This window comes from Sus scrofa, chromosome 13, assembly GCF_000003025.6.
Source record: "Sus scrofa isolate TJ Tabasco breed Duroc chromosome 13, Sscrofa11.1, whole genome shotgun sequence".
Lineage (NCBI taxonomy): Eukaryota > Metazoa > Chordata > Mammalia > Artiodactyla > Suidae > Sus > Sus scrofa.
The window spans coordinates 180,595,253-180,620,220 of NC_010455.5; the positions used below are offsets into that span (position 1 = coordinate 180,595,253).

Sequence of the window (24,968 nt, forward strand, 5' to 3'; positions counted from 1 at the left end):
AAGCTCTTGGAAAAAGTTTCATTATAGTGTAGCAAAAATAAAAACACCTACACACATAGATGTACTTATGGAAGATCTTATATAGGACTTTGGTATTTCTTTATAGTATGAACAATTTGTGCTTCTATAGCTGAACTTTTCAAGATATCTTCATTATCTATATCTCATGGTATAAAAACTACATTATATAAAATGTAGGTATTTATGCCTTCTGGATTTGGGAAGCTTGATTACTAACTTGTATTTGAAAAAATTTCTTATTTTGTTTATAGGCTTTCTTAAAGTTAGGAAACAACCAGGAAAATCCCATCCACATAGATATTTATAGCTATGCATTGGCATTAAACACTGTTTACTGTTTGTTGATAAAATATTTTAACTTCAAAGCAGTCTAGTAATGTTGCTCCATAAATGGTCCTTTGTCAGCCAGAGGTGGAGTAGTCCTATCTCACACAGATAATAACTGTTGGGAGAAGTTCTGTGTTTTTAAGACATACTCAGTTGTTATGTCCAGGTTCAAGACAAACACTGGTTTGCCCCTATTTACATCTCTAACTTCATTTTCTACTCTTTTCCTCCTCTTACGTTACAATGTGATAATACAGTATAGTTGGAATTCTCACCCAGCCAATGCTATTTAACTTCTTCTGTCTTTATACTTGCTGTTCCTTCTATCTGGAATCCCCTCTAGCTTTTACCCCCAGCTGGTGATATAAGACTCAGCTCAGGAGCTGCTGGCTCTAGAGTGTTTTCCCCTGACCTCTAGTTGAACAGGTACTTAACACCCAGAGCATACTTCTGTTTTAAAGAATATTGCTATTTTGAAATTTCTTGCTTTCCAAACTGAAAATGTAGTAGGGCAAGAGACCAGAAACTATGACATCCTAGTATGATGGTGGGATCCGTAGAAGGATGTCATAGTTTCTCAAACAGTGTTTGTTATTTTTGATAATATTTGTCAAAAAGTTGTTTTAAAACCAATGAAGGTCTCAACAAGGTTGAGAAGCTTGTTACAAGAAGTTGGAAAAAAGAGAACTGGTATAAATAGAGGAGAAATTGGTTTTTTGAGAGTACATCTCATATCTTTGAACGTTCTGAGACTTAGAAGGAAAGTGAAATTAGGTAGAGAAAGGAAAAAAATGATTTTAACTGAAAGACTGCTGGTGGAAGTGAAGGAAATAGGAAATTGAGTAATGGTTCAGTGTTCTCCTTGAAATGATGGAAGGATTTTATAATGATAGCTTCAAGCTCTTAATGTAGGTGGTAGACTTTGTGATGTAAGATAGCATGTATAGACTTGCAGAGTAGAATTAGGATTATAAGACGGTCATAAACAAAAGAGATATCTTGTTTGGTGTGCAAAAATTAGAAAATTGTTTAAGCCATATGTTAACCCCTGTTCAAGACTTTTGACACAGAATAGTGAAAATATTATGTACAAAAAGAGATTTGAATGTGTGCTCTTGGGGAGAAAGCAACCTGATTTCAGAAAGCATGTACCCTATTTGTTGATAATTTTAAAAAATTGTGTATATATGTAGTTCTTGAAAAACATCCACTAAGAAGTTTTATTGTTCTACTTGAAGGAAATGGTAGACAAATGGAGTTTCTGGTTTTATCTCATTGATTGTCTAACAGAGCGAGTTGCTTGTTGTGGTGGTTTCTTTATTGATAACGTGCTATCCTTACAACCAGGAAGCTAGTTCATATGAATAATTTGGACAATGTGTCCATAAAGTGGGTTTGAGATTATTGAGAGAAAAACTGTTGTAGGAATTTATAATGGATGGAGTTCCTGTTGTGGTGCAGTGGAAACGAATATGACTAGTATCCATGAGGATTTGGGTTTGATCCCTGGCCTCTCTCAGTGGGTCGGGGATCCAGCATTGCCATGAGCTGTGATACAGGTCACAGACCGGCTCAGATCCTGTATTGCTGCTGCTGTGGTGTAGGCTGGCAGCTGCAGCTCCAGTTTGACCCTGAGCCTGGGAATTTCCATGTGCCGTGGATGCGGCCCTAAAAGAAAGAAAAAGAAATATAATGGAATGATTGTATTGTAATAATAGTATTATTATCAAACTGTGAAAAAAATAGCTGATGAGGTAACAATATTTCTTTTCCATTTAACGCATTTGTACCATATTTTGTAAAGTTCTGAGAAGTACAGCTGCCTTGAGGAAGTAGTCTTGATTTGGCATTTAAATTCAGTAGTGTCATAATAGCGTTACATGGTTTAAAACTGAGAAAGGAAGTAGATGTCATGCCTTCAGCATATTCTTTAAATTACTGTGCTGTAATTGCTGAAGAGAAATGGAATCTTTGTGTATTTTTAATTCTTGGAAGGAGTGGTAAAACGTGGGAAGGATAGAAAATAATTTTAAATGAATATATGTTCAAACACAGACCTCTTTGGAAAAACTGTGTCAGTGCTCAAGAAGTATAAAGTATTGGAGTGATCAGAGTGTGAGAGGTTTTCAAGGGATTGTTCTAGATGTAAAACTTTTTTTCAGCATTTTCTTAATTTTATGTGAAATGCATTGTTACTTGCAAGTTGACCATAGTCGAACTTAACCATTTCAAATATGGCAGGAGTTTTTATTTTTACAATTTCTTATTTTCTAAGTATAAAGTCTGTTAGAACCAGGGTTAAGGCATAAACAAAGCCTTGATGACTTTATGTGTGTCATCTATTGTGTAGTGCTGACAGAAGTGTATATTTGATACAAATGTGCCTTAATGCTTATGGGACAATATGATTTCTTGTTGTTATAGGGCTGAAATATAACATAATTGAAGGTCTCTTTTAGAAAGACTAAAATACATGTTTTTTAAATGACTAGAAAAATTTAGCTTTTAAACTCTTATCCCACAGAAGTTGCATTTGGGGTTGTAAGGAAATTTTCATCTTTACATAACTCAAGTACATCAGAAGATAAAGCAAATTACGTTACTAGTTTTGGAGAACATACAGTATGTGGATACAGTATTTGTGAACTTTAATATTGAAGAAGTAAGTATATTTTCAGTAGCTGTTAGGACAATTATTGGTCTTCTCAGTGTAACTTTATTCATACATTTCATTTTTGAGAGAAAAAGGAAACATTTCAAGGAAGGCTTTTACTCTGCATAATAAAGATTTAAGAAGTATTGCTTTGGTAACATTGCATACTGTAATTTCACACTCTGCTGAATTTTGGGAAAAGGCTCAATCATTTTGTAGTACTATTAGCAAAGATTTGAGGTACGTTTTAAAATTACTTGAATTTCCTGTTAAGACTGGATATTGTGGATTGTCAGATGACACCCTCCCACCTCCAGCATAAGGGAGAAATAAAATTTTTGTGCTGGGAGTTTTGCAGTTAAAAATGCAAAGGGGACTAGAGAATAATGCAAAGTATTGAGATATCATGGGTGTACTTCATAATCAGAAGAGATTATGTGAAGTTTTTGTATCATGGCGAACTACAATAGACATGACCATACGAGGCTTTTGCCCAATTTGAAATCAAATAGTAGTATTCTTTCTTTCATGATCATTAAATCCTTTTGAACTTTTTTAAAACAGGAAAAAAACAGTATATGCCCACCAGAACAAGATGTGCTACAGTTGAGCAATCAAAGTATGGATCAAAAGATAAAAGGGATTTGGGTAGGTAATTTTAACACAGAAAGTTATGCCACATATTGGCTTAAATTTTAGAATAATTAGTATAGCACATCAGAGTGAGAGTTAAGTGGTTTACCCTTCACAAATTTAGAATCACTGTATTTTTTTGTATACCCCCAAAGAACTTGAATTATTTGGTAACGATTGCATAGAAACTAAGAAAAATGTTGAGATTCTATCCTAGGTCTCTAGTCTTGGTTATATTGCTTGGCTAGCCTAAAAGTAATTTAAAGCACAAATGAGAACTATATCCCAGTCTAGTGCTCTCATCTCTGCTGAGGATAAATCACTTTGGTTAAGCAGTTGGGGTTTTATTAATTGAACACTGATATTTTTCCTGTTCACCAGATTTGTTAAACAAGTAACTTCAGACAGAAAAAAAAGGAAATGGAAGTTAAATCGCTCCCGATTTCTAATGCTTAAAAACAATTTTGATGGTTCATCAAAAGTCAGTGTTAAACTTAAAAATGAGATGCCTCAGCAGTATGAAAGTTACTTGTAAGTGATTGGATGCAATTAGATTTACATTCTGTATTAGAAATACACTATTATTACTTGTATAACTTTATGAATTTTTTAAAATTTAGGGCAGAATGACAGCCATGGGCTTTTGCACTTTTTGTCGACTAATATAGAATGTTAACTTCAATTTTTTTCTCAATCCAAGTTGGAAAGCACAGTAAAATATATGGCAAAACTCAGGAATGGATCCTTTAGTAATCACTTTCCTTACTTAGCAATGCTACCATGATAAATTTGGCAGCTATTATTCAAAACAGCGAGACCATTTAGAGCTGAGCTGTTCAATACAGTTGCCAGTGGTTACATGTGGCAACTTAAATTTAAACATAAAATTAAATAATACTGAAACTCCATTTTTCTCTTGCCATAGGCACATGTTAAATGCTCAGTAGCAGCTGCATGTGACTAGTGACCACCTTATTGGACAGTGCAGATAACAGAATGTTTCCGTCATCCCAGGACGTTCTGTTGGGCATTATTGTTTTAGAGAATCTGACTTAGCAATGAGAAAATTGGAATAATAGGAGCAGCTTAAGAGAGCTGACTGAGGGGAGGGGAGAATGGGAGAGTGGGGCAGGTGGGCAACAAAATGTACATGGCTTATGTCTTCTTGCTTTAAAGTATTCTTTTAACATACCTTATTATGCTGTTTGTCCTTTTTCTAGAAAAAAATTTGGATGGGTAAAGTATGTATTTCAAGTATTCTAACTAGTGCCACTATGAAGATGACTCATTAGCTTTTTATTTTTACTCCATGTATAGATATTAAACCTTTATTTGCTCAACAAAATATTTAGTGATTGTGATGTGTATCAAGTGCTCTTTTAGGCCATTAAAAAAAAAAGTGTCTTCGTTTACTTAGGGGGAAGATAGACAGTAAATGATAAATAAATAATGTCAGGTAGTAGGTAAGTTCATGAAGAGCAGTAGAGCAGAGTAGGGGGAACCGAGGGTGACAGGGATGCAGTTACCGTTTGGTCATGGGGTATGTGTGCTGTTTTAGATGGAGGGTTGGTCAGGGAATGTCCAAGTGAAGTGAGGAGTAAACTTCAGTTCTGTCTGAGGGAGGAGTATCCCAGCCTGGAGTATTGAGCTAGGAGTGTTTGGCTCAGTAGGTGAATGATGAGGACATTTCGGTTGTTGAAGCAGAGTGAGGGTGAGAATGGTGTTTTTCTCACTGCTCATCTCCTGCTGACCATCTTTCTTCCTATTTACCTCTTGCTCTTAAGGCCTTTTGCTCTTAAGGGCATTCCCGTCCTTTTGGCGGCTTGGTGATTTCCCCCCCGCCCCTGCCACCCCCAGCTCTTCCTCATCTTCCAAAACAATCATTTAACTTGCAGTTCTGTCAGTTTTTACATGCATGCTTTTTTCCTTCAGTTGCTTCTGCTCTGCCCCAGCATTATCATTACAACTCAAACTCTTTTTCAACACTTTAATTTCTAACTCCCAAGACAGAATTCTTTCTGCTCATATCACTCTCCTGCCTAGAAATCTCTGCTGGTGATAAATATAACCTTGGCTTCTTAAATATTAAAAAAAAAAATGTTTATCCTAGGTTTAACCTTATGTAGGTGGGGAAGAATAAATAACTTTTTTTTCTTCTCAAACCAAAATCTTTCAATATATTGTACTTCATTTCAGTTAGATTATAGGCTAAATTGGCTCTTAGGAACTAACTTGAAAGCCTCATGACATTTAATATATGATTTTCAGAAGAAAATGATAAACAGTGCTTACATTTGAAGTCTAATTTATTGTTAAGTTGATGATTTCCTGTATTTTAGAGTTAGCAGAGAAATGTTTGGTAGTTGATAGGTAAGTTTTTAGAAAATGAAAGATTTATTATGGGTAATGTTATGGCTTGATATATATATTTCTGATTTTACAGAAAATGTTTTAATTTGGTCAGTCTTGAAATTTTGGAGAGATTACTGTTATATGCTTTTGTAAAATCATCTACAGTATTATTCAGCTGACACAAACACACTTGTGCCCTTGAATTCTGTTTGCATTAATACTAATACTGGAGGGGAGGGTTGATTAAAAAAAAGTTTGTTGTTTACCAAGGTCTTCTCCAGTGCTTAAAGGAAAAAGTCCTAGCTTTTCAGTTAAGGACCGATAGTCTCTGGTCAGTTAACCTTTCTAGCATTAAAGCCTATCATTGCTTGTTTCTTCCTCTGCTCACACTTATAATACTTCTGATGCCAGATATGTGAGTTTTTTTTCCCTACACCCCACCAATTCTCTGACATGCACCTGGTATCCTTCAGTTCAATTCTGACACCATCAACCTGGAGTTAGCATCACATCCCACAGGTTAAATGCTCAATCCGACAAGATTGCCCTCACCTTGAACACCAATCATGGGTAGCAGGTCCCCAGGTTACCCACATTCTGTCTAACTTGGCTACACATTGAGGGTTCTCACAACCCCATCCTCAAGTTTGATGATTTACTAAAATGGCTCATAGAAACTTTTTTTATTGGCTTATTATAAAATAAGGGCTATGATAAAGGAAAAGGATACAGATGAACAGCCAGATGAAGAAGTATCTAGAGCAAGATCAGAAAGGGTTTCAAGTACAGAAGTTTCTGTCTTGTAGAGTTGGGGTATGCTACCCTCCTAGCATGTAGATTTATTCACGAGCCTGGAAGGTCTCCAAATCTTGTACTTTAGGGATTTTTATGGAGGTTTCATCAGGTAGTAAGTAATCTCCAGTCTTTCATATCTCCCTGGAGAATGGGAGGTGGGGTTTAAAGTTCCAAACTTCTCATCATGGCTTGGTTTTTCTGGTAACCAGTGCCCATCCTGAAGCTGTACAGGAGTCAGGCAGGAGGCACCTCCTTAGAAAGTTGCTATTAAAATCACCTAGAAAATGCCAAGTGATAAAGGAGCTCTGTGTCAGGAACTGGGTCAGAGACCAAATATTAGAACCAAAGATATTCCTAACATCTTTATCAGCTTATCTTGCTCTTTGAACGGTTTATCCATGCATGATTTAAAAACACCATGCATTGGTAATTTGGAATAAGTTTCTTTCCAAATGTAGGAAGAATATCTATAGAACAAATCGAAATTTTTAATGTCACTTGAGTTCACCAGAAGAGTCTTTAAGTACTGGGAAGATATCAAGCTTATAGTGGTAGAAATAAGTTTTTCAGAGTTGCGATTTGTGGTTAAAATTTCCATACTAATAATTGGCAACAAATACTGTCATTTGTTTTTCAAGTGACAGGCTCACTTTATTTTTGAGAAGATGTCTGCCAAATACTGAAGTCTGAATAATCATAGTTTGTAGTTTGTCAGTTTTTCTTTCAAGTAAAAATAGTGCTCCATGGTGGGGGACGGGATGAAGTTCAGCTTGCACTAGTGTTTTTTCCTTTGGAACAGCATACTTTAGATTACAACAGAAGTGCTATGCAAACTTCCTATTATGTCACATAGAATCAAAGGAACATGTAAGATAAAGTTTGAGATTCAATAAAATTAATTTCTTTTTATCAAGGATTTAAGAGAGGCTGGCTTTTTTTTTTTTAATAGGGAGTGTGCATAGTTGTGAGCAGCATAATGAATTACTCACATATCGTGGTACTACTGCCTCGATTTGTGCTAAGAGGCAGTGGTATTATGTACTGCTGTTTTCCATCCACTGCAAATGTGACCACACTAGGAAAAGCAAATAATGCCTTAGTATTATTATGAGAATATTTTTTACTTAAGGAACCTTCCCTCATAGAGTCATTGGGGGTTTCCAAGGTTCCATGGATTAAATTTAGAGAACTGCTAGGATGAAGGAAAAGACCACTGGATTTAATAATTAGAAGACTTAAATTTGAAGCCTATTTACTGTTCTTTATTTTCACAATATTAGACTTTATATTTTGCAACTTCAATCATCTCATTTCTGAAATAGGGTTAAAAACATCTTGCCTTATTTTTTGCTTTCCTGTTGCTTGAGTTACAATTGCTAAATTATGAAAAGCTCTAAGTATAACTTGTTGCTATTTCTAAGTGAGTTTCTGCTCTGGCCAGTTTGGTTTACTTATCAGTCTTGAAACAGTAAACACTCTAGATAGTTTCAGAGAAGAAATTTAATACAGAGGACTAGATTCTCTAAAAAAAAAAAAAAAAAAAAAACAACAACCAGTGGAAGCGCTGGAGAAGGGATCTCTAGCTCACCCTTCTGAAATGACTTCTAGATTCTTTCAGGATTGGCCAGCGAGGGAACCTACTCCATCTGCCACAGTCAGGGAGGTAGAGAGTCAGGAGACTGCCTGTAGGACTACAACGTTCAAGGACACAGCTCTGTATCTGCAGCTCAGGGAACAAGCCGCAGGCTTAGATAAGCTATGCCTGGGCATTGGAATGCAGAGTCTGACTCTTGGATCCCTGAAGCTGAAAATTGGATACTGGGTTGCTACTGTGGAACAACCCACATCTGTTCAGTCATGAAGAAGAAAATAGCCAAAAACAGTGGGATAGTGAGTGATTTCCCCCTCACTTCTGCTTTCCAAATCTTGTGCTGGTGCATCCAGTTGGTGGAACCTGAATTTTATCCATAACTGCAAATGAAACAGGAAAATAGATTTGTTTGTTTTAATCTTTTCAGTGTCTGTAGTTGAAAAAATCATATTGGGATGGAGAGAATCGAGTCTGAGAGCTAATTGATCATGTCCCCCAAACCTGTTTTTCTGCTTCTTTGTGATTTTCAAGTTTTCTTTACTTCCATTATTCTCTCTTTATACACAGTCCAGTTTTAGTTAATATTTAATGACCAAGATAGTTCTCTTTTTTTTTTTTTGTCTTTTTGCCATTTCTTGGGCCGCTTCCAAGGCATATGGAGGTTCCCAGGCTAGGGGTCGAATCAGAGCTATAGCCCCTGGCCTACGCCAGAGCCACAGCAATGCGGGATCTGAGCCCACATCTGCAACCTACACCACAGTTCACGGCAACGCCGGATCTGTAACCCACTGAGCAAAGCCAGGGATCGAACCCCAAACCTCATGGTTCCTAGTTGGATTCGTTAACCACTGCACCACGATGGAAACTCCGAGATAGTTCTCATTTTTAAGAGACCATTTCATGCCTCTCTAGTCCTAGCTTCTTTATTAGCATTGCAGCTGGAGTAAATGGCCACACCCAGGAGATACCCATCTACAGCCCTGGTCTACGTGGATTTGGATCTTGTAAACCGGAATTAGGAAATCTTTAGCCTCTGATATATGTAGGCATGCTCCATCATTGCAGTTGATACATAACTCTGTTCCACATTTTACTTGGTTGAATTTTTTGGACCCTACTTATTATATTTGTGTGAGATTTTATTATATTCTCTAAGGATATTAACAAAATCTGGCCAATGTTACTCTAATATTTTTAATATTTTCATAAAGAAAAAAGTGTATATGACAATAGAAGTAGATGTTTGAAACTATCAGTAGATTTTATTTCTTATTAAGTGTGAAATATATTTTTTGGTAGTTGTATGTAACCCTATAGCCACATGGTGATTATGCAGGCACCTCATCTCCCATTTCCTACCCCTTTTTGTTTGTTTCCCTCTTGTAAAATTCTAAGATCACAAAGGAAAAAATTAATTTTTAACATGTCTCAAATACAAATAAGCATTATGAATATAAAATTTGTTCAAAATATCAACAGGCGTAATCCCAACTCTGCAAAGATAAGGTGGTAACAATATACTTCTGTCTCTTTCTTATCCTGTTGTTTTGTAATCCCCTATTTATCAGCATGTTATGGTCTATTGTTGTTTAATAATAGGAGTATCATTGGCATCTTTTAGGTTAAAGAAATTGACCAGTCGTGGCTTAGCAGAAATGGACCTGACTGGTATCCATGAGGATGCAGGTTTGATCCCTGTCCTTGCTCAGTGGGTTAAGGATCTAGTGTTGCTCTGAGCTGTGGTGTAGGTTGAAGATGCAGCTCGGATCCTGCGTTGCTGTGGCTGTGGTGTAGGCCAGCAGCTATAGCTCCAATTACACCTCTAGCCTGGGAACTTCCATATCCACAGGTATGGCCCTAAAAGCCAAAAAAAAAAAAAAAAAAAAGAAAAGAAAAAAAGGAAAGAAAAAGAAATTGACCAGTGTATATTGGGAAATGGATTAAAAAGCAGTGTTTCTGAAGGTGGTAATAGTTGTAGTCTTTATTCTTTGGAAAAAGAATATTTACAGCACCGAGACTATCTTATTTTATTCTAACAAAAGAAAATGTGTTATTTGTTTGTATTTTTTTTTTGTGGCCATATCCACAGCATATGGCGTATGGAAGTTTCTGGGCAAGGGATTGAATCTGAGGTGCAGCTTTGATCTGTGCCATAGCTGTGGCCACGCCAGATCCTTAATCCACTGTGCTGGGCTGGGGAGCAGACCAGTGCCACAGCAGTGACTCAGGCTGCTGCAAAGATGACTATGGATCCTTAACTTGCTGCTCCACAGTGCGAACTCCTGCATATTTTTTTCTTTTTGTGAAATAAAAACTTTTTTTTTTTTTTTTTTTTTTGGTCTTTTTGCCTTTTCTAGGGCTGCTCCCTCAGCATATGGAGGTTCCCAGGCTAGGGGTCAATCGGAGCTGTAGCTGCCAGCCTACGCCACAGCCACAGTAATGCAGGATCCGAGCCCCACAGCTCATGGCAACGCCAGATCCTTAACCCACTGAGCAAGGCCAGGGATCGAACCCACAACCTTGTGGTTCCTAGTCTGATTCGTTAACCACTGAGCCACAATGGGATCTCCAACTTTTTTTTTTTTTTAATTAAAAGGAATGCATGGCACAGAAAATAGAAAGTGAAAGATCCTCATATTTCCTTTTCCCATAACCCTCCTCATCGAAATTAACCCATTAAGTTTCATATATTCTTCCAGACTTTAAATAATGTGTGTGTGTGTGTGTGTGTGTGTGTGTGCTCATATATATATAAAGTTTCTGAAACATAATTTTTGGGAGCTCAGTTATTATTATTATACTTTGATAAATAATGTCTAGGGAGTGTTGGATGACCTGTAATATGTATGTATTTGGGTTAACTTTGGAAAGCATAAATATAAATGTTTAATTATGTTGATTTCAGTTTTTGTTGTTAAGGAACCTGTTTTTAGCAGTCTTTCTGCTTATTAGCTTTTCATCAGAGACCTCCTAGTAAATAAGGAGAAAAACATGAAGTTTCAAAGTATAACCATTTAAAATGTGTTTGCATTCTCTTTAGAGAGGCTTTTATACCGAATTAAGTTGGTGCTAACTTTGATTTGAAAGGGAATATTGAGTGTAAAATCTCCGTATAAGAATTACCTTTCATTTCGTTTGACTTTTAATTTTGAGAAAGATAGTTTTGCTTTTCAGATGTGATTGATCTCACTGGAGATGATAAAGATGATCTTCAGAGAGCAATTGCCTTGAGTTTGGCGGAATCAAACAGGGCATTCAGGGAGACTGGAATAACTGATGAGGAGCAAGCCATTAGCAGGTAAAAAACATACTTTGTATAAAGTAGATATAAGTACTATTTATAATAAAAATAATAATTGGCTTTAATTAATTTCAGGAGGCACAGAGATATATTTTGCTATTCTAAATAAACGATTAATATACCAGTATTGCTTTTATATTTTATGTAACCAAAATTTTCATATTCTAGATCCACTTGCATTTGAAGCTTAGATTTTTAGGATTTTGGAGTGGCATCGTGGGGCATTAAATTTAGGTATATATTTTAATTTTTCTTTGTTCTTTTTTTTTGCCTTCTTTAATCCCTTTTGGACAATTCAATTTATAGTCATTTATAGCAAGAGTCAGCAAACTTTTTCTGTAAAGGCCCTTGGTAAATATTTTAGGCTTTGTTGGCCATGTGGTTTCTGTTGCAGTTACTCAACTCTGGTTTGTAGTGCAAAAGCAGCCATAGATAGTACATAATTTAATGAGTGTGGCTGCGCTCCAGTAAATCTTGATTTACAAAAACAGACTGCCAGCTGAGGCCTATGAGCCATAGTTTGCCAGCTTCTGATCTAAAATATGATAGTGTATTTATAGGGTTCATTTTTTAAAGAGAAATAAGACTCCAAGATGTGCAATGGAATGCATCTTTTGATTTTATTAATAACCAAAACTTTTTAGTTCAAAACAATTTGATCTATCAGAGGATCAAATAGATTTGATTTAGAGAATTTAAATTATAACTGTAATCTTCTAAACAACTCTTTGGAGGCAGTGGTAACTTTATCTTACTAAAGAAGAAATTTATCTTTTAAGTGGTTAAGTGATTTTCCAAAGGTACGCTGGCTAAGATGGGTCTTATGAGTCCAGGGTTCTTTTTCCTGTAACAGAGTTGTTTGGTAGCAGTATGTATCCAGCTTTCTCAGATAATTTCCCTTGGCATAATATCAGTAGTATATTTCTTTCTGAGTAACCTGAGGTTACGATATGATAGAAGATATCTTAAAATGCAGTGTTTAGAAAAGGTATATAATTTTTCATAATACTTTTTAATGTCTTTTAAGTGTTACTTTGGAAACCACTTTGTAAGATACTAACATAGCAAGATGTAATTAAAATCCATTGTCCTCTTTAGTTGCGGCTAATATCTCATTCAGTGCCAGTAATTTTAAATGAAAACTGAAAGTGCATAAGTTATTTTTAAACAGTTTAGTCAGGCTTATTTTTTGAAGGATTTGGAGAAATTATAGGTTATGTTTGGACTTATTAAATGAATTGGGATGAAATAATTGTCTTGAATAATTATAAAATTTGATTTGATACTTAAATTTCAATGAGAAATATTTCAAACATGACATATATCAGTTGAAATTCACAATTAAAGGGAATGATGATCTATTATGTGAAAAGGAGATTACAAAATATAATATGTAATAATACAAACAAAGTCTGGAGGATCATATACCAAATAGTATCAGTAGTTTTATATCATGTACTTTCTAATTAAATAACACATGTTGTTTAAAAAAACTTAAAAGTTTTTTAAGTTAAAAGTTAATTAAACTTAAAAGTCTGATTAAAATCTTTTAATTTTAATATACTCAAACTAGTAAATATTTTGCAAGTTTTTTTTTAAACTATTTTTTATTTTATTTATTTTTAATTTAATTTATTTTATTTTATTTTATTTTTTTTGTCTTTTTGCTATTTCTTTGGGCCGCTCCCATGGCATATGGAGGTTCCCAGGCTAGGGGTTGAATTGGAGCTGTAGCCACTGGCCTACGCCAGAGCCACAGCAATGCAGGATCCGAGCCGCGTCTGCAACCTACACCCACAGCTCACGGCAACGCCGGATCGTTAACCCACTGAACAAGGGCAGGATCGAACCCGCAACCTCATGGTTCCTAGTCGGATTCGTTAACCACTGCGCCACGACGGGAACTCCTGCAAGTTTTTTTTTATTGTAGATAACACTACAGAGATTTGGTAGAGTATAATATGACAGAATTTTACGTAAAATTATACTTTGTAGAAGTAAAAGGTCATATTAATTTACTGTTGTAAAATGTATTTTTCTTGGCGTGTATAGATTTTATAATAAACAGTTAACAAAAATGTTAAATGTAAAACGTACAATAAATAAGCAGACTTATAAATCATATTGTATTAGAAATAAGGTATTATGAAAATTCTAGTTAAAGATATGACAAATATATTCCAGTGGATTTTAGTAAAGCTTAGGATTCTAAATTCTGAATGATGAATTTTTTAAGGAAAGCATATTTTATGCCTAAAAATAAATTTAACTGTTTGTTCATTATCTAAGTTCAGAGGAAGAAATCTTGGCAAAATTGTATAATTATTTGACCATACTTATATTTCAGTATGCATATTTTAATGTGAATTTACGTATTTGGAATACTACATTATTGTATATAATTCAGTGAAATAAAACTTGTCTTTTTTTAGACATCCATAAAATTAATGGTAAAAATTTTTAAGTTGAACATTTTAAAGGTGTACTTCTTAATGTAATTACTCCTTAATGTCAGGATTGGTTTTATTTATTATAATTTCTTAATTGTCACTCCTTAGACAGGAACAAGTGGAGTATAGATAGTTGAAATTTCCTAGCAAACTTTATTGTGGCTGGCTTATGTCTATGGCATATTTATTGTGAAAAAGGCTTGCCTTATGAAATACTTTGAATTAGTTGGGTAGATGGTAGGGCTAGGTTCTAGTTAAAATTGTTACAGAGAGCATACCTCTAGCTCTTTCAAGAAATATAATAGACTAAAACAAATTTTCTAGTGGAAACAATCAGAATGTGTAGTTTCTGTTGGATGTAAAATATTTTAAGATCTCTTGAAAGTATTACGGAATTGTTAAGATAGTAAGGACCACAATCAGACTAAATCAAAATGAAACCAGGAGCCCAAAGAAGTAACTTTGGATGCTGAAAGTGACTTATTGACCTGATGAAATTTGCTTGTGGATATGAACTTCACTTTTGATATCTTTGTTGAATGTGGGGAAAAAGAAGTCAAAGGCCATTGTCTATGTTAGAGCGGGAAACTTTAATAAGAGATCATTCCCCTCAGGAAGTGGTTATGTCAATGGATAACATAGTCACAATAAGGGTAAATCAGAAGTATCCCCCCCAAAACCCCTATAATACTGCAAAGATAATTCCCTTGGCTCTGAGTGGTGCTCTTGAAAGTGATGAGATTTATATGAGAGGTTGTACCATAGTTGTGAAGCTGAAATTTGTGTCACTATAGTGTTTCAGTAAATCTCTACTTGAAAAAGAACTGTGAAGATATCTTCTGGAAATGAAAATAAGAATTACTAAAGTTAAAAAAAAAAGAAAACAGAACATAGGTTTAATAGCACATTAGAAGTAGCAGACTGCTAAAAAGATAAAAAAAAAATGGAGAAAAGTTGAAAGACATGGAAAATGAAATGAGTAGGGCCAAATACATTAGCTGATGTTACAGAAGAAGAAAAGGGAGTGGATCAGAGGCAAAATTTAAAGAGATAATCACAGAATATTTCGGACGAGAAAAGATAACTTGTAATTTCATGATGCCTAATAAATTCCAATCAAATTTAAAGATATAATCACAGATTATTTCAGAAGAGAAAAGATAACTTCTAATTTCATGATACCCAACAAATTCCAATTAGGGAAATTAAAAGAAAGCCATACCTAAATTCATTATAGTGATACTCCAGAATACTTAAGACTGAGAAAATCTTAAGAGTATTCAGAGAAAAAAAATGTAGATTTATCCTAAAAACAGTGACAGTGAAAATGACAAATGGCACAGATTGACATAGCAATAAGATACAAAAACAATAAAATGATTTTCAAAGAAGGAAAGGGAAATAACTGCTTGCATTCTTTACTCAGTGAAACAGTATGGGCTAGTCTCACCAGGGCAGTTTCTGTTTGTCATTGAGGCTCCAAGATCAGTTCTGAAAAGACAGAGGTTATTAATGTTCCTCCTGTTCCTCTATCTACCATACCCCATGCCCACAGATGTGGGGTGGTTGTATTGCCTCCACTGCCACAAAATTTGTATGTTCCCTTCTAGTAGTTGTGATTTCACTTTTTTTCCCAGTAATTTCCTACTTGCACACAACCTTTCATCCAGAAGGGCAGGTACAAGAGAAACAACATTTTAATAAAATTTACATGATTATGTTTTATCTCCCAGTTTGGCCTACATGGGCCACTATAGAGGAATTGAGTAAGCAGTATACTCTTCCAAGCAATCATTATTTTTACGCTCTAAGAACATTCCATCCAACAAGGAAATAGAGGTATCTGAACTGGAATTAAGTGTGGGAGCCACCTGCAGAGTTTACCAACCAGGAGAGCCTCGAGTTGCCGTTTGGGATAGAAAAAGACAACCTGCCTAGAAATGGTTGGGGCAGGATTCTGAAATTTTAAAATAGGTCTCCATAACTCTCATTTTTTTCGTCCTGATCATTGTCTAGGAAGCAGCTATGAGAGTAACTGCCTTAAGAAGATGCGTGGGACAGGAGTAGCTGAGGGGGACAATTAGAAATCTAAGTTGATTTGTGAGGATAATTTTAAGGCTCAGCAATGCCAGCTGTCCATGAATGGTAGGGAGCATAGAAGGTCTGTCCAGTGCTTTGACTACATTCCATTTTTGAGTGGCTTTTATGGTAAAAGGTTTATGTACCATTGTCAGATGACAAATTGTGTAGTAAAGTTGAAATATGAAACATTTGTTTCAAGGGACACAAGAGAGGCCAGAGCTGGCTCTTCTGATTGGAACAGCAACACTGTAACTTGAAAAAGTGTCGCAGCAGTAAGGCACTGCTCATAGTCCTAGGAAGGGTAAGAGTGAGGACTGGAGGTGGTCAGAGGTCCAAGGTAGTCAGGAATGGGCAAGAGCCACACCCCATTTCATAGTGGCCTTCCTCACCATCAGATTAATAGGTCAGCTTTTGGAAGGATGTCCAGCATGCACTGGTAGCCTCTGTGCCAGAAATGCAGAGTTTCTTAATTTGTACTCAGGATGTATATACTCATTGTGGACAAGTTGCCGTGTTGGGTATGATGATAGATTATAGCCATGGTGGTAATCTGTGTGGTAATAAACTTGTTCTCCAACCTCATTAGAAAACAGCTACCACTATATATCCAACACATTTCCTGCAATTAAAAAGACTGACAATTTCAAGATTGGCAAACGTGTAGAGCAACTGAAAGTGTCATATATTTTTGGTAAGAATGTATAATGGTATAGCCATTTTGGAAAACTGGGAATATATATATTTTTAATTTTATTGGCGTATAGTTGACTTACAAAGATCTGTTATTTTCAGGTGTACAGCAAAGTAAATCAGTCATACGTATACCTACATCTATTCCTTTTCACATTATTTTTCCATATAGGTTACCACACAGTATTGAATAGATGATACTGTGCTATATGATAGGTCCTTGTTACCTACCTATTTTATATATAGTAGTGTGTATATGTCAATCCCAAACCCAATTTAACCCTTCCCTTGCCCCACTTTTCCCCTTTGGTAGCCATAAATTCAGTTTCAAAATCTTTGAGTCTGTCTCTCTTTTTTAGGTTCTTTTGCATCATTTTTTTATTAGATTCCAAATATTAGTGATTTCAAATGATATTTGTCTTTGACTTACTTTACTTAGTATGATAATTTCTGGGTCCATCCATGTTGATGCAAATGACATTATTTCCTTCTTTTTTATGACTAATATTCCATTGTATCTATGTACCACATCTTCTTTATCCAGTGCTCTGTTGATGAACATTTAGGCTGCTTCCATGACTTGACCATTGTAAATAGTGCTGCAGTGAACAGTGGCGTGCATGTATCTTTTGAATTACACTTTTCTCTAGATAGATGTCCAGGAGTGGATCATATGGCAGTTCTATACTTAGTTTTTTTAAGGACCTTCCATAGTGTTCTCCATAGTAGTTGCATCAGTTTACATTCCCACTAACAGTGTAGGAGGGTTCTCTTTTCCCTACACCCTCTCCAACAATTATTGTTTGTAGACTCTTTGATCATGGTCATTCTGACTGGTGTGAGATTATATACCACATTGTGGTTTTGACTTGCGTTTCTCAAACAATTAGTGATGTTGAGCATCTTTTTCATTTATGCTTGGGCTGTTTGTCTTCTTTGCAGAAATGTCTGTTTAGGTCTTCTGACCATTTTTTAATTCAGTTGTTTGGGTTTTTTTTTTATATAAAACTGTATGATGTTTGTATATTTTGGAGATTAATCCCTTTTTGGTTGCTCCATTTGCAAAGATTTTTTCCCATTCCATGGGTTGTCTTTTCATTTCGTTCATGGTTTTCTTTGCTGTGCAAAAGCTTTTCAATCTAATTAGGTCCCATTTATTGATTTTTGTTTTTTCATTACTCTAGCAGGTGTAGGTGTGTAAGAAAAGATGTTGTTGAGGTTTATGTCAAAGATTGTTCTGCTTGTGTTGGAAAACTGGGAATTTCTAATATATTTCAGTATATACTAGGTCAGGACTTAGCGTTTCCACTTCTAGGCATGGATCCTTGAGAAAGGAATGCATAATGCCTTTATCGATAATAACTAAAAACTGTCAAAAACCAAATATCCATAAGAGCAGACTAGTGGTGGTCTCTTCACACAGTGGAATACTAAGCAATGTAATGGAAAACATTTTCCTGGTTTTTTAAAAAATGTGGAGGAATTGGAGTTCTCGTTGTGGGTCAGTGGGTTAAGAATCCAACTACTATCCATGAGGATGGATGCTGGTTTGGTCCCTGGCCTCGCCCAGTGGGTTAAGGATCCGGTGTTGCTGTGAGCTGTGGTGTGGGTCACAGACGCGGTTTGGATCTGGCATTGCTGTAGCGTAGGCTGGTGGCTATAGCACCTGTTCAACCCCTAGCCTGGGAACTTCCATATGCCCCAGTTGTGGCCCTAAAAAAAAAACAAAACAAAGCAAAAAAAAAAACAAATAAAGTGGAGGAATCTCCAAAGCAACCTGTTGAGTGAAAGAAACTTGACACAATTAACTGCTTTGTGCTTGCATTTATGTGATGTTTAAGGACAGGCTGAACTAATTTATGGTGGTAGAAGTCAGAATGGTGATTATCTGAAGAATAGAGAGGTGTCAACTCAGTTGGTTGAAAAAGGGCCTGAGAGAATTATCTCAAATAATAGGGATTTTCTATATTTAGGTCTAGGTGGTGGTTACATGATGTATACATTGGTAAAATTTCACTGACTGTACATTTAAGATTTGAGTATCTTATATGTGAATTATCTCTTAGTATAATACTTTTACCAATAAAAAATGTATTTAGCAATGTTAATTGATAATAGAAATACAAATTATATATGTAGAAACAATAATGAGTAAAATTTAAAAGCTACCATTTAACTCATAAAACTGTTAAAAATCAGGAATAAATCTAATAAGAAATGTGCAAGAACATCCAAGAAAAAAATTCCTAAATAACATTGAGACATATTAATGAATATGGAAGTAATTGGCATTATCTGTTTCACAAATTGGAGGACTAAACATTATAAAACTGGTCAATTCTCCTTAAGTTGACTTATGAGTTTAGTGTGATCTCTGTCAAAATACCAGTGGATTTTTAAAGAAAATGTACAGCATGTTCCCTCCTTCTTTTCCTTCCCTTTGTCCATGTTCTCTCCCATCCCTACTCCCTCCCTCCTTCCATTCTTTATCTTTATTTCTTCTTAAATAGTATGCATGTTTTTCAGTGAGTATGATGCTTGGCTAAATTAGATTGTCTAGAGTGGGATATTTTCAACATTACTGCTATGATGCAATTTAAATCAAAACAATACAAAACAAGCCCACCAAAAAAAAAAAAAAAAAAAAAAAAAAAAAAGCCATCGAAATCAGTACAGTAAAATTTTACTGGGAACATGAACATTTACCATAAGTAAGTGCCTTAAAGATTTATTCAATATAGTGTGTGGAAGGAAAAGAGACAACAAAACATTTTGTCTTTTTTATATTGTTGAATGCCATGGTTGTAACTTAGTGTTGAGAGATAAGGTGTTTGTGGTCAGGGGTAGCTTTTGATTTGTGGCTTTTTGAGGTGGCCTTTCTTAGTATGCCACATTTTGTTATAAGCTATTTCTGAGCTCTGAGACTTCGCAGTGTTATTAATATTTTTTCTCTTTTACTCTACTGGCATCCTTAATATCTAGACTGTAGCTGTTGTATACCTGACACTTTAAAGCCTGGGTAGAATCATTGGCTTTACTTTGGTGAGGCCAAGGAAGGAACAGTTATGAAGACTTGGCTCTGTAGAAAGTTTGTATTCATTATACCAGTACTGGACTATAGGAGAGGATAAGGGCTTGAGAATGGAGGGCTCATTTTTGGGCTAGAGGTTGGGCATTTTAAATTAATAACTAAAATAAATGATTAATAAATTATTAATTAATAAAAATTAACAAGAAGGTGCCAACATCTAATTTTTTAATCTTCTGTTTACTTCAAACACTTTTTAAGCCCCTACTGTTTATTATATATGCTCTAGGGATGAAACACATTCATGTTTCCGTATTACGAATGCTGATGAGAGAGACTGCCTGATTAATAATTTTGTGCAATTTAGTAAATGTTTATGAAGTCCTTTAGGAGCCAGAAGGAGGGGTAGGTGGAAACCTATTGAAAGCATGTTATAAGTCCTAGGTGATAAAAAACTGAATGTTTTATAGGCTCTAAATCAAGGAGATCACAAAGTCATGGCATTCTTTCATCTTCATTTAAAAGTGCCATAATTCTACCATATTACAGTATGGTTAAGGACTGTCTTAATATCTCTTCTTTTAAAAACTCATAGTTTTGTTATAACAAATGGTAATATCTACCATATGACTGAAGATTATATGAAGATTTCGTTATATTCATTTAATTATGTATATGCACACACACACCAAAAATAAATGGTTAGTTTTAAAATGGATACTTTTGAAATTAGGAAATGGATAGTTTTGAAAATTTTTATTTCTTAGGTCACTTTGATGAGCAGTGAGCATGTATGTCTTGAGCTCTGCTCAAACAGTTGTTAGCGTCTGAACCTAATTTTACTTCTACATAGAAGGGTACATAGGAATGTTGGGGAGATGGTATCTTAAGTATATATCTCTGACTTTCCTTGACTCCCTTTCCCTCCCATCTTACAACCAACAAGCTGTGTAGGCAGGCTGCTTGGTCCTAGAAAGTACATTTGAAGCCATACATTCTCCTGAGTAGGCAAGGAGACTCAGAAGCTTCCATTATCTAATCACATTGATGTAATGTTTTCATACAACATGAAAGTCAAGAGGTGTATTTTCTTGGTGGAAAGGAACTTGAAGAGGAGAGTAATGAAATTGATATGATGTCGAAGCATTACAAATAATTTTTTTCCTTTTTTTTTGGGCTTTTTTGGGCCACATCAGCTACATATGGAAGTTCCCAGGCTAGGGGTCGAATCGGAGCTACAGCTGCCCTGCCTACGCCACCGCCACAGCCACAGCCACTCAGGATCTGAAACATGTCTGCGGCCTACACCACAGCTCAAGGCAACGCTGGTTCCCTGACCCACTGAGTGAGGCCAGATATCAAACCTGCATCCTCATGGATTCTAGTCAGATTTTTTCCTGCTGCACCACAACGGGAACTCCCTAAAAATAATTTCTGGTTTTTAGTAATATTAACTAGATCTGGAATTAGAAGAATATCATTATCTCAGATAATAGATATAGACTATAGATTATAGATTGGGGTGGGTTGTTGATACTTGTGGGGAACATGAGACTATTTCAATCAATATTATCTTGAGGTAGAGTCTCATTTTGTTATTAACTTCATGTGACATATATAGTTTTTAATTTTTGCAGAGCGAGTGTATTTCGTAGAAGTCATGTATTTAAGTTTTCCATGACTAATGTCTGTGTGACTCATTGCCTGCTCATTTTGATACCTGTGACACAGTCTGTTGGTATTAAGAAGGGTTCATTTCTTGTTAGTATTTTATCATAATTAGTAGCATAACATATATAATGGTAGAAGATTATCCCTTTGAGAGATTTAGGATTGAGTGTAGTTCTTGACTTTTGATTAGTTTATTTTTTTGGAGTATACTGTAGGATTCCCCCCCCCCCTTTTCTTTTGGTGGTTATTGCTCATGCCCACTGCTGTTTGTCAATTGCTGGATGCCTCTTCTGTCTCTTGTATATGACCACTGGTGCTAATTCTTCTTTCCTGTTTGTGGTATTTTTGTTACTTTCCCCAGAACTCATTTCTTGTTTTCATTCATTTCTAATTACTAATGTAAAAATAAGGTTCCTTTATTTATACTGCTAGATATACACATGTTACAAAGGGAACAAACTTCTCAAATGAAATTTATAAAAGTCAGTAAGTAATTAAATAGACCTTCTTTACATAAAGCAGACCTCAGTGTTATATTTGTCTTTTGTGTACTGTGTGTTAACCTTTCTCTTTAGTCATCTTGTACAAATTAAATTTCTTCTAGTTGATTATTTTGTGGTATTATTCTGAACTGTACAACTTGAACAGTAGAAAGTCTCACAAGATGGTACTTTGAGTTATCTCCCCTTTATGTTCTTGAAAACTTGTTTCTGGTGACAGACAATGGGATGTCCCAGATAAATGCTGGTTTTCTTATGCTCCAATTCATCTACTAGCTTTCAAGGAGTTCTGGACCCTTTTAGTGGTAAATAGTTTAAGAGAAAAATCTACTAGGGACTGAGGTTGCATATGAGAATTGATGTTTGAACAAAGAATACTGCTACTAATGTTGGGTCACTCTTAAAAAGTGACAGAGGTGTAACTTTTTTTTTTTTTAAATATGGGAATTTACCATGACCTTTACATTTTTAATGTATCGTGTTGTTTTCAGCTTTTTTCTCCAATATATTCTTATATGGATTACCAAAGAAAGACTTTGTCTTATATTCACATAAGTTATTTTAAGTAATAACTCAGAATTCAATGCATTGTATCTAACGTCATGTTGTAAAGTTAGAGATGAAAGAATAACTTACTTCCCCCCATAGTTTAGGAAGATAGTTATATTATTTTGGCATTTATCTGATAGTACAGAATCTTTAGGATAAGGATGGTATAGCATGAATGAAATTTTCTCAAGTAGCCAAAAAGTTGAAAAACAACAAAAACCCATTCTGACTGAAGTTTTTGTGATGAACAAAATGGCATAAGCTACTTGGCTATTAGTTATGCTTATTTAGAAAAGTAACACATATCTTGAGCAGATAAAATACTTAGCTTATATGTGGGAATTAGGGGTTCCTAGCAGTTGTTCCGTGCTTAAGAGCAGGAAAAACACCATTAAGCAAAGTAGCCTTGGTCATGTTTAGATATATTTTAGATATTTTGTAGCTGAGTTTATTTTCAAGAGATTATTCTTTTACTATTCTGATATGTAGCTACTTATTTCACTAGGTTTTTCCCTAGGCAAACTCTTAGGTAAAGAAGTGAATACATAAATATTCTTTCCCTTTATTTAGTTGTCATAGAGGCATAGATCTCTAAAAGGAACCCTAGAATTTACATTAACCTTTTTTTAGTAGAAAAGGAAATTAATGGTCAGAGGAGTTAAAAGTACAGTTTTTTCAGTTTTTAATGTTTTCGATGATTTGAAGTAGTAGTTATAAAAACTAGTCAATTTTTTTATATTGTAAATATGTACTTTAATACAGTGATTTCTCAGAAAACTTATCTAGGTACTTTATTCCTGGTACTAAACCTCTAATTTGTTGAAACACAGTGTAACGTATTTTCAATTATTTAATACTGTCTTTCTGTGTTTGAAATTTCCTTTTTCTCTGAGAAAAAAAGGCTGCATGTTTCCTGATCTATTTGCATTGCCACTGCTCTGTTCTTAGAAGAAAGCTAAGCTCTGCTTGAGTAAACTTAGTGTTCAATATTACTTCCCCAAGTACATTGTCCAGGGCTTAGTTAAAGTCTTGGGTTTATAGTATGCTATTTCCTAGGATACAACACTAAATTAATACTGTATTTTTTTCCCATCATTTTCTCTCCATTGCTTAAGAGTTCTTGAAGCCAGCATAGCAGAAAACAAAGCATGTTTGAAGAGGACACCTACTGAAGTTTGGAGAGATTCTCGAAACCCTTATGATAGAAAAAGGCAGGACAAAGCTCCTGTTGGACTAAAGAATGTTGGCAATACTTGCTGGTTTAGTGCTGTTATTCAGGTACGGATCTTTATGCAGATCTTATTTGGTGGGCATGACAGCAATGGAAAGTGGGTTGGGGTTGTTGTCGTGTATTTTATATATAACTGCAGGCAATTTTCATATGCCATTCTGTATAATAAACTGGTTTGGGGATTGCAGTATTCCCTACCCCGCTTCATTCCTCATTCTCAGTATGGAGTTTTAACAATAGAATACTACCACTGCCTTATTTGGAGTTAAATTTTTATCTGGAATTAATTTCTCCTCCTTCCTGATGGTAGGAGTTGTCAGAATGAAAAGAAAGTACTTTTGTAGTAAATCCTTGCAAATTTAGGGAGGGATGTAACCACATATGAAACCAGAATTGTGTTTTTGTGAGTCAGAGCAGATTAATTTATACATAATGGAAAATGTCGTTCAAGAATTAGAATCATTTAAATACTATTTTTTATATGAGAGCATTTTATTTGAGGAGGGAGTAGATTGACAAGTCTCAGCACATAAGTGAGAATGATACAAAGAATAAATATTGATAAATCAAGAATATGTTCTTTCTAACTTAGAAAGGCCCTAATGAAATGTTTCTTGACCCCTTATATTTGTGTGCATAGATACCCATCATCTTCTCAATTTGGACAATATTTTTTTAAAAAACTTTTATGCGATGTAATTATTGTCATAATTCTTTACCACTTTCAGTTCATTGATAATGTTATCCATCAGATTTCAAAACCATAATCTCCTTAAATAAAACAATCTTTGAATAATAATAACATGCTCTTAATTTTTATTTCCCTTTAGAAAAGTAAATATATTTCTTAACTTTCTTATTACAGCCAAATTATAGCTTATTATTTAGAGTTTCCGATGAGAACTTTTTTTTTTTCGTCTTTTTAGGGCCGCACCCACGGCATATGGGGGTTCCTAGGCTAGGGGTCTAATCAGACCTACAGCTGCTGGCCTACACCAGAGCCACAGCAATGCCAGATCCAATCTGTGTCTGTGACCTACAGTACAGCTCATGGCAACGTTGGATCCTTAACACACTGAGTGAGGCCAGGGATA

The 24,968-nt window shown here is 35.2% G+C and overlaps 1 protein-coding gene across 6 annotated transcripts in view; it reads left to right on the plus strand.

Moving 5' to 3' along the window:
• USP25 (ubiquitin specific peptidase 25) overlaps nt 1-24,968 on the plus strand; it is a 137,948-nt gene that overhangs the window by 24,234 nt on the left and 88,746 nt on the right. For 2 of the 6 annotated variants that reach the window (XM_021070822.1, XM_021070824.1), the window contains exons 4-6: nt 3,566-3,649; nt 11,547-11,670; nt 23,759-23,921. In XM_021070822.1, coding sequence (XP_020926481.1) covers nt 3,566-3,649; nt 11,547-11,670; nt 23,759-23,921 — 371 coding nt within the window. The remainder of the gene's footprint in view (nt 1-3,565; nt 3,650-11,546; nt 11,671-23,758; nt 23,922-24,968) is intronic. The other 4 variants (XM_021070825.1, XM_021070823.1, XM_021070827.1 and 1 more) reach the window with 2 other exon arrangements.